Source organism: Thunnus maccoyii, chromosome 13 (genome assembly GCF_910596095.1).
Source record: "Thunnus maccoyii chromosome 13, fThuMac1.1, whole genome shotgun sequence".
Classification (NCBI taxonomy): Eukaryota; Metazoa; Chordata; class Actinopteri; order Scombriformes; family Scombridae; genus Thunnus; species Thunnus maccoyii.
Window position 1 is genome coordinate 18,918,965 of NC_056545.1, and position 16,530 is coordinate 18,935,494.

The window sequence follows — 16,530 nt, forward strand, 5'->3', positions numbered from 1 at the left end:
GCTGCCAAAGAGTCGGTCTCATCAATGCAGAAATTAGTTGCCTAAATCCTTCCACCATTTTGCATCTTTTTACCTTTTTTTTTAGTCTCAATCTTTTGTGGCAAGTTTGTGTTAAATATACACTAGTACACACCACTGCTATTAGTATAGATAGTATATGTTATGTTAAATGAATCTGATTTCCTAATCTCATGGATGAAAATCGCGTTAGGTCTTTTGCCTTAATATGTGAGCTTAAGTAACAATAATAATGTCATGAGTAGCCTGCAACCTCTTTTAGAAAAAACTAAATGCAGTTTTTTCATATAAATGTATATATAATATAAGAGTCATTTTATTTCATTTATAAGAAAATCACAACAAAATAGTGTGAACTCTGTGGGCTCCAATTTAAGATAAACAGTGGTCCCTTCAGTAGTGGCCACCTCTCACCATGATGCTTTTATTTACAGATATCTGTAAATCTTGGTGGTGTTTATTTAAAGGGATGTGATGAAATTTAACTCTGGGTTTGGTACTTCTTCTGTTCTGTGCAGTTTTATTTACACAATGTGAGGCTAGCAAAGTGGAAATTTTCTTCTCATTCACAATCTTACATGAATGTAGCTGCTCAGTAGTTATAATCTCTGCTGGTTTTAAACCTGGAGAGGATCATATGTTTGTATTTGTCCGCAGCTAATCTCACATACTACTGGACCCATCAGCTTAATATTTTTTGTGCACATTTATGACTGTATGCTCAAAGATTTTTGAAAAAACTATTTTATAACGCCACTGACTGCTGACTCCTCAATCCTGTTGACCATCCAGTAGGGGTGTCGCAAATGATCAAAAGCTGCTTCAGTTTTGAATCTTGTGTCCATTAGGGACAACCAATCATGCCTCGTTGTCATGTTAGATCAATCAGTGCCTAATTTCGGTACCTTGAGAGTGGATTTTGTTGTGAATTAAAATAAATATTGAAAAGATTCCTTATGAGCTTATCGTAATCATGGGGGAAATATTTGCGTTCCCAGGGTCATTCTCTGGTCATTTTCTATCCTGGAAGCAGTAGGTCACGACCTGTCTCAGTTCATCTCTCTGTCTACTGAGGTTGACTGGGGTAAGCAGCTGTCTTGATAAGGCTGGCTGGGTCCTAGGGTAATCAAGGTTGGGTGGAGATATGCTATGCTTTGTGCAAAGGGTCAGACAGGTTTCCTTGTAGAATGGATAGCAAGTGACCTGTGTACAGACTAGGTGACTTCAGTTAACATTAGTCAGCATGGTGTCTTGTTCATAGTTCAATAACCAGTAGAGGCATAGATGAGTGAAGAATAACCTTATTTGGGGGTAGTAACGGTAAGGATTTGCTGAGGGGTTTAAATACTCTTGTCCAGAGGTAGACCGCAGAATTGAGTGGTATTGCACAGTGTTTTCACTTGTACTGTAACTCTGTTCTCCTCGATCGAGACTCAATAAATGTTCCTGCGTAACACATCCTGGTCTCCTGACAGGTTCTTCACTTTGGATTAACAAGCTCTCCATCAATCATAGTAAAGCTTAGACTCTCGTCTTTTCAGCAGTCGTCACCATTATACGATATGCGTTACGACACAGCAAAAGGCATTTCTGGCAATCAGCTGGGCTAAAAACAAGGTTTCTTGAGTCTGTTGTAGGCCACAGTTTGGACTTTGTTGTGGCCCAAAAACTGACATCCATAGAAAAGTTTGGTCTCGTCTTCAGATTAATTCCATGGGGCACAAATCAAGATGAATAAATCCCTGTTTTTGTTAGTTTCGCTGCCACCTTGACTGTACACACCTGGCGGCGATCTGCACTCTACTGAGTGCGCTCTTCTAGTTACTAAAGCATCTACATGCAAGCAGGACCAAGAATAGCATTCCCTGCCTGTCAGTGGTGGTTTAATTTGCAACATTTTTTAGATTTCTTCTCTTCAACTGCATATTTACGAGAACCTTAAAAATAAAGAGTTCAAACTATTTGATGCTAATTTCTTGGCTTTTGGAGTCCAACATACCTGAGCTTCCATGTTGTTAGTTTCATTGTTATACACTTTAAATGTTATTTTTATTGATTTGGGTGCAGTATATTACATTATTGGCCAAAAATATACAGTAAAAAAAATGACTGGCTTAATCACATCTGTCCTGGAGAATACCAAGATAGAGTGGCAGTGATACAAGAAGAAAATGCAAAAATGTATGGTTATACTGTGTATTACATATTACATGTATACATGTAAATTATACATCAGATATTTACAGTCAATCTTATGATACTCAAAGTTAAAACATGACACAGTGATTAAGGTCAGTTAGAAAGAAGATAATGTCACAGTGCAATATGTAAAATCAAGACAACAATAGTTTGAAAAATCAAAAGCTATCTGTGGAAAAACATCTGCTCCTGCACCTGCTGTGGTCTCGTAGTGAGGGATTTGTAGTGCACCTTGTAGTCCCAGTTGAGCATTTCAGACTGAGCAGGTTAAAACACGATCTTTGTATCAAGGTCTTTGTTCATCCTGTCTTAGTCTTCCAGCTTTCTGTGGATTTGCTCAGCAGTGCAGCACTGAGACATCTTTTTCTCTGCAGAAGACAGAGTCAGTGGACCATGTCAGGCTGTATATGGATGTTTAACCCAGGTTTATGAGTAGATGTGCAACTTTGAAGGCATTCAGCATTTTTCTCTTAAGGAATAAAGTGTCCGTTTGTGAGAACTGTGTCAATTGTGCCCAGCCACTAGGTGTCTACATTCAGAAGTCAGAGATGGCTCAGAGGTTTGGGGTCAGTTCCAACGGAGCCAGTGGTGTGGGAGTCGAGTCATTGGCCCAGCTCAGGGTAAAGTTTGCCCTGCTCTGAGCTGAGGGCTCCGGTGTTGGGATAGCAATGTGGAAAGCAATGCCTACGGCCAAAAGGAGAACAGAGACCAAAGCAGAGGATCCCCGACGTAAAATCAGCTGAGTGACAGAAAGGGGCACTTTAGGTTTGGTGTTGGAGGTGTTTTTGCTCTGTTCAGCATCCCCCTTGGTATCTCGCACATTTGTGTTGTTGCACTCAGCCTCATGACCCGCTTTCAGCTCCTGATCCTGAATGTTGACGGGATTGTAGCCATCTGCTCTGGGAGCTTCTTCCCCGTCCGACTGGGCCTTCAGGACGCAAAAGATGCAGCTGTTTAATCATTGTGTGAATAGACCGATACAAACATGAACAAAGACAAAGTGAGAACATTCTGCTTAACTACACATGCTGCACGCTCCACTTACTGTGTTAGGGTAGTCAGAGATGTCAGGCAGCATCGCTTCACTCAGCAATGTACTAGTAGGTCGCTTTGGTGTCACCAGCACTTTCTTTCCAGCTCGCTGTTGAGCCTGAGAAGACGTTAGAGTGAAGTCCATGTATCAAATAAAAGTTTTTTTTTAAAGGATGAGACTCCAGTCACTCACAAATAATCCAAAAACAAATGCACTGCCTCTCAACTCCACTTTACTTTGCATGTGTGTAACATTTTTTTAACTGTTTTTTGTGAATTAATTAAGAGTGATCAGTTAGAATGCTATGCAAAAAAGAAAAAAAGACAAACCATGACAAATCAAAAATATATTCACTTATTAATATGAATAGACTGAGAACACAAAAATTAAAAATTCTGCCAAAATTCAATTGGTATAGCAGTAGTGCAGATAAGAATGTCTCCTGACGGAGATCCAATCAACAATAAATTTCCCTAATAGGAAGTTTCATTTGATAATCCCAATTACATTCCTGTCCTCAAATCCTTTTTCTGGAAACATTTCAAAAGGTTTTGAAGAACGATTAGATCACCGTACCTTCTGTGTGACTTTCTTCCAGTTGAGTTTGAAGATCAGAATGAGGAAAAAACCTGTCTCGAGGATAAGGCATATAAAGATACCCAGCCACAAGCCTAACAGGAGAGAAACAAATAAAAATGCGCACACATTAACGTGTTCACTTGTTTAACTAAAAGTTAAAAAAAAAAATACACATCTCACAAGGTCAGAGCTTTGACGCATATTTGAATGTGTGTGTATGTGAACAAGCATGTGTGCACATTTATCAATACACGCACACTTTGAGTAGACAGCAAAGAGCTCCACTCTGGCGGGAGGTAAATGGCAGGCCGCAGGGAAGGAAATTAAGTTCTGACTGGTGCAGCAGGACCCAGAGGGTTTGTGGGCTTAAGTAATGAACCTGGATTTAAATATAGACACACTAACTCACTTCCAACTTCTGCTGACACACTTTAAAGATGCTGCTCATTGGATAATACAAGAAATATTTACGATCAAGTCAAAGCCCCAGTCTGTAGTGTGGTGAAGTAAATGGGGCCAACTCATTGATCACTGACAACTGCTTAATTTCTGAGAAAAAAAATCATGTAAGTGTGAAATATTCTGAGCATGATGTTAGTTCAGGCAGAGCAATGAAGTCAAACTTGCATTGACTGATTGGCATCAGCTGTTTCATTCATGGTTTACAGGCTCTTTCACTAGCTGCTTGACTACCAGCTGGCTTGTAACATCCAATCATATTCATACAGGTGTACAGCACTGTTTTTGCACATTTCTAGGTCTATGTTTTTATTCTGTGGCTTTACTGGAATATCTTTACATGCTTTACAGTTCCAAAACTCCATATTGATCTTATACTGGCTCTTAATGCAGCCCCTCAGTTCAGCCTCTGTCTGAAACAGGCCATTTTAGCTCCTCTCCCCCTCATGATGAGCACACTCTGTTCTGATTTTTCAACTTCAGGAAGCTGCCACTCTGCAGACTTCTGGCAGTTCCATAGACTACGTAAATAAACAATAGTAGTAGGATTTCTTTCTCATCTTTACTCAAAATGTCAGCTTCCTAAATACATCTGCACATGTTCAAGCCAGAATCCGATCGGAAATATCCAAAGGGACAATGTGAGCAACCCGTGGAACAAACTTATCACCAACCTTAGCAACAAAGACTATGAAACAGACAGCATTTGTGGGCATGCGCTAACAATCTGATGTCATCAGATGGAGGAAGTAGAGGTAACTTTGCAGACAAAGTGTTCAGAGCAGGATGAAGCCTGGGCTATTGACTTTCAGGGAGCATTTTTACATACGTTCACCTCAAGTTTTGAACCTTTTGCTGTGTTTAATATAGACATCCAACATTATAACAGTATAAAAATATCAGAAAATCACAAAAAGCATGATATGTCCCCTTTAAAATCACCTTGTTTGTTGTCCCTGTCCACAAGGTCAGATTCCTGCCATACACTTGAAGTAAGCGTAGATTGTTTATCTGAACTTTATGGTACTTACCTAATTCTTTTAATTTTACTAAGTAAGATCACAGGAATAACAGGTTACCTGTTTTTATTTACATGCAGAAATATACAGAGAAAAATGGGAATGAAAGAGTTACCTAATATTCTGAGCTTGGCAGGAAACATCAGAGCTATTCCCAGTGGCAAACCTATGCAGTAGTAAGACACCAAGTTGGACAAGGCAGCAATTTTCTGCATCCCAGATCCTACAAGAATCCCTGTGCAGACACACTGAAAACACACACGGATTGAGATAAAGAGAAAAAAAAAGACACTGATTCAACAAGACCAGCAAACAGCTCTGTGTGCCGTACAACACAATGGCTCATTGTAAAACAAGACAAGAACATTTGTTTTGTTCTGACATACCAGAAGTGCGTCAAAGAACTGTAAAAACATGTAGACTGTGAGGCTCTCCGAGACAATCGCCACAATGTTTCTGCAGGCAGTAGAAGGAGAGTATCAAATACAGAGTTGCCTTTACTTGGTACAGGAAGGATGTATGTGTCTGTACTGGTTTGAAACTCACTCATCAGAGGTGAATATGTAGCCGACGACTGGCTTATAGCCAGCGATGACGATACCCTGGAACACAGCAAGCACTCCTATAGCAAAGAAATTACATTATAAAGGGATAATACCCAACAAGTTGGACATTTCACAAATGTAGTGGGTGATTCACACAAGTATTTGAAATTAAATTTGCGTGTTTTTATTTTATTGGTCTATTTCTTAGTGGTTATACAAATAACAAATAGTTCTTGAGTTGAGTTTAGTTGAGTTTTATTGGCTGGTGCCAATAAAACAACTACACGGGTGTCCAGTTACACTGTGCGATTACCGGAAATTAATGGACACCTGCTAGCCAATCAGAATTGAGAATTCTCAGAAGCCATGGTATAAATTGTATTAATAATGTATGTTTGTGTTTACATGTGTATATGTTGTCATCACACCTGTTAGAACGAGTGTCACTTTGCAGGTGACTATGGCCCTGGCCGTGTCCCCGGCTCCCAGAGCATTCCCAACACGCACACAGGCAGCTGCATGGATACCTAGAGGGAACTGTGAGGACCCCGTGTAATTATTTGGTTACAATAACTTACATGGTAGAGTTAAATAATGAGATGTGCGTAAATGTTCAAGAGGACAAATACATACCATATATGTTATGGCTGCTATTTCCGCCATCACATGCTGTGCAGCAAGATCCACCTCGCCGAGTACACCTGATATGATAAAGGTCAGATTGAGATGTTTACAAAGACTCTATCACTAAACCTGGAAAGTACACCAAGAAACATTTCACAAATGTTTGACCAATTACATTCAGTAAACTGCATGTAGCAAGTTGATGTTTCCGGGTATCACAAATGTAAAATGGAACAGATGTAATCATGAGTTTTTCTTAATTTTAAATTATTAACATACTGCTGGTGAAGAAGTGTCCATAACCAAAAACCTGAATTTTATTTGAGCAAATAAGGCAATTTCATCGCATCTCGGCTACTGCAGATGAGGGATACCTTTGATGTTTTGTTGACTAAATGATTAATCAATAATAAAAATAATTGTTACGTGCAGCCCTAAAAGTAAGAAAATTTTGAAAATACAAAAGCAAATGTGTGTCAAAAAAAAACACTGACCAGCAAGTAAACCTCCAACCTCCCAGATCCACCATTCAAAGCAGACCATGAAGACACTGGGAATAGCCAGCTTCATATAGGTGCCCCATTCCTGCAGACAGTCAGTGGACCAGCCTGTTTAGAGTTTCACACATACAAAGAATCACACTCACTGTGGCCTGTAGAGGACGACAGATTACTGAAGACAGATTCAAACACAAGATGCTGATGTAGTATTAGATATTCACATGTGTGTGTATAACAGTGAATGCAGTGTGTATGTATAGGTCTCACCTCCCCATGTCTCCTTGTGGAGGTTCTTCCATCTGATGTAGCCATACAACAGCAGGCAGATACTGATCTGAGAGAGGCTGTTAGCGATTGCTGATCCACTGCAAACAAACATGACAGAACATCTTCATGTAAATACTGGAGGGATGTCTAGTGTTGTTCTACATTACCTATGACAGGACAGGACTTCACCCTGAGGAGTCAGAGGAGGTCAGCAGCATCGAGGTACTTAAAGTTACAGTATGGTATGAGCATACTAGATGCCTTAGTGTCTGAGAATAAGTCTTGAAAATTAGCAGGAGTCCATGACCACAGAGACCCGATTGGTCAAATCGACTGCCTGTTGAATCAAATGTTTGTCCAGCTGGACCAGGATCAACTCCTCTCACAGCTTTCTCTTCCATCTCTGCCCTACTCTGCCTCCCTCTCTAAATAAAGTACAAAGATAACAAACATCAGTGTACTGCTGACTGTATTTTAACAAAAAAAACCCAAATCATTCTTGTAAAATAGATTAAAATGGATAATGGGCTCTCTGACCTCCTGTTCTCTTCTGTCCAAACTCCTGGCTATGCATCAGCCCCCAGCCCCCTCCTATTTGAACAACAGTGAGATGATCAGGAGAGAGAAGGAGAGCTTCTCCGCTTTGAATGCTATATAGGCTTAACAACTATATTTCATCATCACTTGAAGCCTGATACCATAAAACATAAGCAAGACATGATCTGACAAAGATGAAAAGGTGAAGAGAAGCAGCACGACACACTTACACAACACCCAAATGGAAGACGACAATTAAGATGTAGTTGACCCCCAAGTTCAAAACGTTTGCTACGGCTGCTGTGTACATCTGAGGCAGAATGATCCCCTAACAGACAAAAAAAGACATGGAGTCAGAAATCAGCTATCCAAACTGAAGAGCAAATATTCAAACAGCATATTATTTATACAGGTTCTATATAATATAGACAAATTAAAACTTGTGATGTGATTTAGTTAGTTTCCCCAAAACAACTTGTGGTTTTAACTGAATGCTAACATGCTCACAGTGACAATGGTTACATGCTTATTTTTACCAATTGAATGTTAAGCATGTTCAGCCTAATGTGTAATTGTGCAGTTGGCTCTAATGGTAAAACAAAAGTCAATACTATAACCAGTACAAATTAAGTTTGCATGTGAAAAGTCATGAGTTGCTTCTCTTTAATACTTAGACCTGTGTATTTTGGCACCCTCAGGTTAAATGGTCATTGATTTTGTGGGCCTGTAAAGGCTATTGGGACATGAACGATATATTGGGTTATGCAGATGAGGCCGACTTGGTTCAGTACTCAGGATTTAGCAGAAGATAACTCACAAAGCCACGAAAACCTGTTCACACTCAGTCTATTACTGCAAACAATTTGCCTAATTGCATCAGTGTTTTAGAAAAATGCAACTATAACGAGCATATTTAGATGGTGGGTGAGTTAATAAGAATCAAATCAACACACTGACAAATTAAAACAATTCAATAAGAATATCTCAGCTGTCTGTCAGTTCTGTCCGCGGTTCAATTCCTGTTGCAGATCTTTGTTGCATGTTATATCCCATTCTCTACCCCTTTTTCATGTCTCTCTGCACTTTCAAAAGTAAAAATGCCAAAAAATAATCTTTAAAAAAAGATTTAATTGACTTTCACTATTTTATATATATATATATATATATATATATATATATACATATATATATATATTATTTTATTTTTTTTAATTTTAAAAAACAAATACATAATTTAATTTGATTCAGTTTAAGTAATATAATTTAAATGTTTTAATTCAATGGCCATTCTAGGAAGCTTCTTTCCGTCTTTATTTTCATCATTTTTTTTAAGAGGAAACTCTTTGCTAGGAACTTTTACGAGGGCTCCTAATGGTAAGATTAACACTTTGTGAATAAGGCCCCTTAACAAGATTTCATAGCAATCCATTGAAGACATTTTGCTCCAGACCACAATTGTCAATCTGATGGTGGTGAATCAACATGAACTTACTTGGTTTTGTAGGTAGGCGACCTGCAGCTGGTGCAGGAACATGGCCTGTAGCAGGAAAAGACAAAGTGAATATTTTACAGGATGGAAAAGGTAGACTTTGATAAGCAGAGAAAGATGTAATTTAACAGTAAACATAACTTTATTAACCCTATGCTACTCATAGATTTCCAAATGTTCATATGTTGTGTGTAAATAGACCAGAGTTAACATGCATGCTAATAAAATGATGAAAAACACCTAAATGAGGAATATTCCAATAACTACACCTGTCATATAAACACTATACCTGGATTATCTCAGTCAAATTAAGGTGGTAAATATCTAGCCTTTGAGTCATTGTGGCATTCATACAGAACATGCAGAGTGCAGGCAGGCGTAGTTTTTTGATGCATCTAACAATGCATACAAACTCATAATGCCCATTACTGCAAAGATGCAGCTACTCATGCTTTTCCTTAATTTACTGTATTTTATGCACCAGAGAGGTCATGGAGAGAACTGGAGGAAACAAAAGTTGTTGTTTTTTTTTCTACACAGTGAGTGATTATTTTGTACTTAGTTATTTCCTGTTGGTTGCCTGACATCCTTCAAGCATTATAAAAATGGAAAAGTGACCCAAAGTTATCATTGAAATTGGGTGACTGTAAATGCTTGATCCAGTTACTCACAGTGACAGTGGGTTATAGTGGGCAACACACTTGAAGATGAGGCCAGAGAGTGCTGTATCTTTCGGTATTTAACTGACCAACACTTTGCAATGTCAGTGCCTCCAAGTACTGGTGAGCTCATCAGATCTTTTGAGAAGCTGAAAGACTTAGTTGGTCATCAAAGCTGCTCCAATTGTTGCTTCCAGACAAGGACATTACCCAGGAGCAGCCACATACATAGGCCACATACTCGGTCACCTAGGGTGCCAAATAGACGTGTTTTTCTTTTGTTTTTTTTCTTACCAACAGGTGTGCTTGCTTCTCCCTTGTTCACCCTTCTTATTGTTTTTTCTCTCTTTCTCCTTGTTGACTTACATGAGTTTTCATCTGGTTTGATTTTCAGAGCCTTACTGGTCAGTCAGTTTTCACCCGACATCCACCAAACTTCATGTGCTACCTCAGGCCATGCCACCAAACACTCAATTGAACGGCACGTTGACCCCCTCTTTGCCTTTTTGTCCAGTAGACTGGGAGGACTTTGTCTGAGCTACTGTTGCGCTTCATTTTGGTGTGAATTCATTTTTGAAGTTCTAGGACTGAAGGAACTATTGTTGCACTTTTTGGGGGGGTCCAATCTAAAATCTCTCCTAGGGCACCAACATAGTAAACTTGATTTGCATTTCTTAGTGATTTCTTTGAATGCGGAGGGCAAAAAACAAATCAGAGTAACTGAGAGCTTATGAGAACATGTGAAGTTATTTACAGTGTGTGCCTTAAACTGCAAAAATGACGGAGGTAATGGGCAAAAAATGTTTATTATCCCAAGAGGGAAACTTCCCTCTTAGCTCAGAGTGGAGAATTAGCCATTACCTTCAGTGATTTGGTCAGAGTCCTGGATTTTTATGAAGGTGGTGGATGTTTCTGCACTAAAACTGTACTAAAAAACGCTCATTTTAAGGTAAGACAGCTCACTCTGTTACTGTGTTTATGGCTGTCCAATGAAGAGCCCGAAAGTCTGTCAGACTCTGTGATAATGTTTTTATGATCAGTCAATACATTTTTATGCTAACATTTACACATTTATAAATCACGTGTCTTCTGCCTCCCTGCCATGCATGCGTCCTTGATTGTAAAAGGGGAAAACCGACTATACTCTTACTGTATATCCTAATGAGCCAATATTACTAATTGGGCAGTAACGTTTTCTATCCCTCTGAGAGCGTGCTATATTTTTCAGACGCTGGGAGAGTTTCACTTCAGTGCACTTACCGGAACAGCTGGTAGAAATGCAGTCACATAGAGCTGGGCAATTCTGAAAGGGAGGAAAACAGAGTGACATTAATTTAATAGAGCCTTTTTCTGAAAGTTTATAGGTGAGAACTATAGGTGTTTGCATCAGTGTGTCCGTGATTTTTTTTCTATACTTCAAATGAAAGATTTAAAAAAAATGGAAATAGAAAAGCCTGAATAATGACATGTCTGTTCACATTAAATTGCTGTTTATTTGCTTTAGTTCCTCAAAATATAATAAATTAAGTTAAATGAGAAAATCTAATTATTATATGTTTGATCCTTTTTGACATTGGGTTGGTGACTGCAGGCAGATTCACATATCCAACTGTCTAAAGTGCAAACATATTCATAAGATATACACATCATATACATACACTTAAATGTATATGCTCAGCTGAACACTGACTGCAATAATACATACGTAAGACATCAATAGTGTTGCTGATAAGATTAACAACCGTAGCACTAAAGATAAAGTATGGGTCTTGTTCTTTACCTTAAGCAACCTAACCAACAGTTCGTCCTCACATCATCTGCATTTACGCTGGCCCATACACCTAAAGTATTAATGTATCAGTTTCATAAACCATGAATTTACCTGGCCACCTCATCCTCTTGGTGTATGATGAGTAGTAAGTTGTGAGAGTTGATGAGAACACCCCAACATGGCAGACAAAACAGCAGCAGGATCAATGAACTCCTTTGGAGGATTACTCCCACACGTTTCATATTCTTACCACCAAATGTCTGCAAAACACAAATGATACACAGAATTGAGACTCTGATTACACAGGTTCAAAATTAAAACCCTTGTTTAGGTAATGCACAATGACAATAAGACACCGAAAATGTGTTGTGCTCACCTGAGAAATGAGCGTGTCACAAGCCAAAGCAAGGCCTAAGCCTGTTGGGGTTGTGGTCAAGTTAATGGTCTGAGGGGTGGGAAATCAAATACAAAAAAACATCAGAGAACAACAACTGAACATTTGTTTTTAGTTATAAACTATTACTGTTCATATTTTATTTGCTTGTTGTCCTTTTTTATGTCCATAAACTGAGTAATATTTACATTAATGTGGTCTAAGGACACCCATCCTTCTTATACCTCTGATGTTTTAGCAACTAATGTGAATGTGGTTCCATAGTTCCTGAACACTATTAAGTAGAAAAGGACTGACAGTTGGATCACAAAAGCAATCCTGCAGGCACTGTGTGCTCACTGCTGTGGGGCAGATGCAGCAAGGGTGGAAAAGCCTATGGATCAGCAGATTTTTATGTTTTTATGGAGCAGAGCAACTCCGTTTTTTAAAAAAATGCTTCACGAGGATAAAGCAGCAAAGCCTGCTGTGTCTCAAGTGAAGTAGGGTTATTGGAGGAATTAGTGTACAGTATCCTGGCAGGAGGAAATTGTAGGACAGAGAAGGAAACCTAATTAGATTGATTGCAAGTGCAATATATGATTTGTTGCTATCTCCCTAAAATCAAAACCAATGCATAGGAGGAGACCCTGCCTCATCCATATGATTTTACCCACTCTGAGACATGATGCGCTTTATTTCGAATAATATGATAGTAAATGGCAGGGATGTTTCCCAGCAAAGTGTTATTTTCATTGTGCACACAGATTTTTTTCTTGGCTGTACCTATATTTGGTACTTTGATGACTCAACATGAGCTTGACCACTCTGACTGGATTGGGTCCGCAGGGTATGTAGTCTTTATGTAGCAAAGCAGGGCACTTCAGCTGGCCTATTTACTCCGGTTTCATTGTGTCCCACCTCATTGTATCATACCTCAGTCCATTGTGATCTCCCCAGTGGACATGAGCACCCTGTGTCAGGATATTCATGACTGCTACAAGCAGTATGAATGAACTCTGTGTTTTCTGTTGTACCCAAGAAAACTAGAGATGTGAGACTGATCCAATGTCTCAGCCAACAGAATGCATGCAGCTGAAGAGGTGTACCGTGACTTATTTTAAAGATGTCTGCTTTCATGTCTCTGTAGTCTCAAGGTGCAGAACATTTTGCCTTTTAAGGGATTGCCTCAAAAGGCAAAAGACTTCTGTTCCATGTTCATTGGCCCCTTATACCTTCTGAAAGTTTTCAAACCACAATGTCACAGGGGGATTTCTTGGCCCAGTCCGGAGAGTTTGCCATGATTCACATAGTACAACAGAGCATCTTTCTGCAGAAGCCTTTTGGAAACTTTTTCTGTGTGTTGATCAGGTTTATGTGTCTAGATCTTTTTCCCGGTCTACTCAGTCAGAAATAGAAGGTAAACTTGGATTGTGAAATGCGTAAAGCTCTATCAAGTTCTTAATATTAAGATTTAATTAAATTTGCACCTGTAATCCCACTGAGAATCAACACCCCAGCCTGCAGCTCATTGCAGCTTTCATCCAATTACAACTCATTGCTTTGGTTTGCAGGTCCGTATAGTTTGGTGCCAAGAGCTCTCACGACTCCACGTTGTGAGCTAAGGGAGCCGCTCCCAACACACATGCTCACATAAACCAACTTTACACTATTTGCCCTGTGCCAAGTGGCAGAGAGCCAAAGTAAATGAGTGACAAGTGAAAGGAGTTGAACATGTAGCAAGCCAGATCATTTTAAAGACCAAGATAGCAGACTAAACTAGAGTTGATATTTTCCATATGCGTCAACCTGGTCTTGCAAAAGAGACTTCAATCCTAATTAAATTTTCTGATGAAATAAAATCTATAATTAAAAAGGCTTGTGAATATTGGAGAAAAATACCACTAATAGATTGTATATATTGCTTTGTTTGATGTGAAAGTAACCAACTGCTTGCTAACAAGTTAGCCAAGGACTTGAACAGCCTATAATACAGAAGGCATACAAGGTACTGCCTTCTAACCACCAAGAAAACCAACTGGTGGCTTCCATGAATTTGTACTGGTTTAAAGTTTTGAGGCAAACTGTGTAACAGACAGAAAGGTTGTTATACCTTAGTTTTATACCTTTTTAGGATAATTATTTTACCCAAAAAGACAATTGCCATAGAATCTATATAATACCAAAAAATGCAGATATTGCACTCTGCTTTTGGATAAACCTCAGGTAATGCAGGGGGAAAGTGTAAAATGTGTTTTTTTCTACTTTTTTTGGCCAATTTAACCAGTCTGTTTAATAAAATGAGTTAATTTACTCATAGGAATTAAATTAATCTCTGTTCTGCTACTGTATGCGTCTGTATATCCAAGTACTAATTAATATTTTCAATGGTACAATGAAATCATTATAATTTATTTATTAACAATTTCATACATATAAGTATGTGACTTAAAGGTAGCCAACAACACCAAAACACGAGTCAGAAGGTAAGAGGGCAGGTACTGCAATCTGCTAAGCTAGTTACCCTCAGGAGAAATACAGCGTCCATGTCACAAAGTAATCTACCCAGAACGTGCACTTGCATGTGTTTGATTGGCCACCGAATCGCTGCATGATGTTGCGTATTATTGAGCCACATGCAGCTATTTTACCAAATGACCCTACGTTTTTTATCCTGGAGCCCTTTGCGTTGGCACCCACGCTGCATTCCCAGACTGGCCTCATTCATGTGAATGAAGGGGGCTGCGTTTTTGCCCAGCGCCTTACTAGGACATTTATGTTGGTCTTTCCTTTAGTTTGTCACCCATCTGTATCTATAGCTTGAAACTAACACTACACAACTACACACTACACAAAGCCTGGAGGCATATAGACTTCTGGTTCTAGTTTAAAGCAGGATTTGTCAGCCTGATCCAAATCACAAGGACTTAAAAGGATACTCTTGTTGTCTGTAAACATGTTTGTAAAAATATTTAAATTTCATTACATGTTTCGTTCAGAAAACATACTGGTTTGTTAACTTTACAAGTGCAGCTCTTTACTATTTTAGCTGTTTTTTCCATGTCTTTACTCCATGTGAATGCATGATGGCAGATGCTGATAGAAAGATTGAAATGATTCTGTGCCTTTTTGGAATATAAAATCAGAGTACTGCTAGGTCCCTTTGCCTGTTTGGTGTTTAAAGATACATAAATTGAGCATTAGAGGTCACATTATACCACTAATTGAAGACCTGCACAACTGAAAGTGAATGTCCACTGCCCTCCCAGCACACTCACACACTCAAAAGATACTTATTAATATATGGTGAGGAGAAGGGGAAATGGTATAGTATCAACAGAAAGAGCAGCATGAATAGTAGCAGCACAGGAAGTAGAAAGAGTAGTGGTAGTAAGTAAAATCAATTAGTCTACATGCATGTAGAGATAGTACCGCTGAGGCCAGTGCATATCCAGCCAGTTCTGCATTGCCAATGTGACCGCAGAATATGGTGATAACGAACGGCAGGAGGAAGTTCAGAATCCGAGACAGCAGCTGTAGAAACAAGCAGAAACATTTGACTAATTTCCAAACAGTCCATCAATGACCAGGTGAAACTGATGCAGCAAATTATTGCTATTAACTAAGTTTAAACAGTTTATCTGTACTCTGAAAAGTGAAGTCAGAGAGCAGTCAGATCACCGGGCACAGACTGGTCTGCACTACCACACAGCATAGCCAGCATTTTATTTCACCTTGTACATACTGTTTATTTTGAGTATTTCAGAACAGCAGCTGATTGCACTGTTAGATTGTATATAGATAAGAGTGCACATTCAACAGTAACTCTGCAACAAAAGAATACAGTGACTGAATACTCTACAACCGTAGCACTTTATGAATAACATACCAATTGCCCCCCCACCAACACTTCAACTTTCCCCTACTCACCAGTGGGCCCGTGAGCCGTAAGACTTGGTAGAGTTCTTCTCTGTAGGCCAGTGGTAGCCAACGTCTCACACATGCACACCGAAAGAGTTTGGAGCTGACCGCTGTCGCCTCCTCGTCTCCCTCAACTGAAACCCCAGCAACCGGCCTTGCACCCGGCGAGGGGTCTGCAGGTTCCGGGGAACCCAGCTTCTCCATTCAAACACAGGAAAGAAGACAGAAGGGAGAGAGGAGGGAGAAAAGCCAAGGGACAACAGAGGGAGGGAGGGAGGGAGGGAGGGAGGTAGGGTGGGAGGGAGGGAGGGGGGAAAGAGAGAGCAAGGGTAAGAGGGGCCGTGAGTCTATCTGGGTTTAGAAATACAACACATGCACTTCTTCAAAGTTATTGATTAAATAATGTGGTTTGGAGGAGGGAGGGGGGATAAGAGAATGAATAAAGGAGAGGGGAAAAGAAAACAGAGGGAGTGACAGGGAGTGAACAAAAGTCTTTTTAGTCAAAGCAGGACTAATGAATGTTTCATGATAGTTAAGGAG

At 39.4% G+C, this 16,530-nt stretch overlaps 1 protein-coding gene across 1 annotated transcript; it reads right to left on the reverse strand.

The window, feature by feature from the left end:
- Positions 1-2,100: 2,100 nt before the first annotated feature.
- On the reverse strand, positions 2,101-16,194 carry slc47a1 (solute carrier family 47 member 1). Its single transcript, XM_042432331.1, has 17 exons — positions 16,000-16,194; positions 15,502-15,603; positions 12,076-12,144; positions 11,811-11,959; positions 11,189-11,231; positions 9,273-9,317; positions 8,011-8,108; positions 7,244-7,341; positions 6,971-7,084; positions 6,486-6,553; positions 6,281-6,389; positions 5,854-5,929; positions 5,694-5,763; positions 5,423-5,555; positions 3,827-3,921; positions 3,263-3,367; positions 2,101-3,145 (listed from the first exon to the last, which is right to left on the reverse strand). Exons 1-17 carry the CDS (start codon positions 16,192-16,194, stop codon positions 2,771-2,773), a joined length of 1,944 nt encoding a protein of 647 aa, XP_042288265.1. The 3' UTR covers positions 2,101-2,770.
- Positions 16,195-16,530: the final 336 nt, after the last annotated feature.

What these genes read in the sequence shown, in the direction of transcription:
- slc47a1 (XM_042432331.1), bottom strand. Translation starts at nt 16,194, where the DNA reads ATGGAGAAGCTGGGTTCCCCGGAACCTGCAGACCCCTCGCCGGGTGCA. An exon ending in GATATGCACTGGCCTCAGCG is followed by an intron (nt 12,145 to 15,501) that starts GTACTATCTCTA and finishes CCCACCCCTCAG; the next exon opens with ACCATTAACTTGACCACAAC. An exon ending in TCTCTGACTACCCTAACACA is followed by an intron (nt 3,146 to 3,262) that starts GTAAGTGGAGCG and finishes TGCGTCCTGAAG; the next exon opens with GCCCAGTCGGACGGGGAAGA.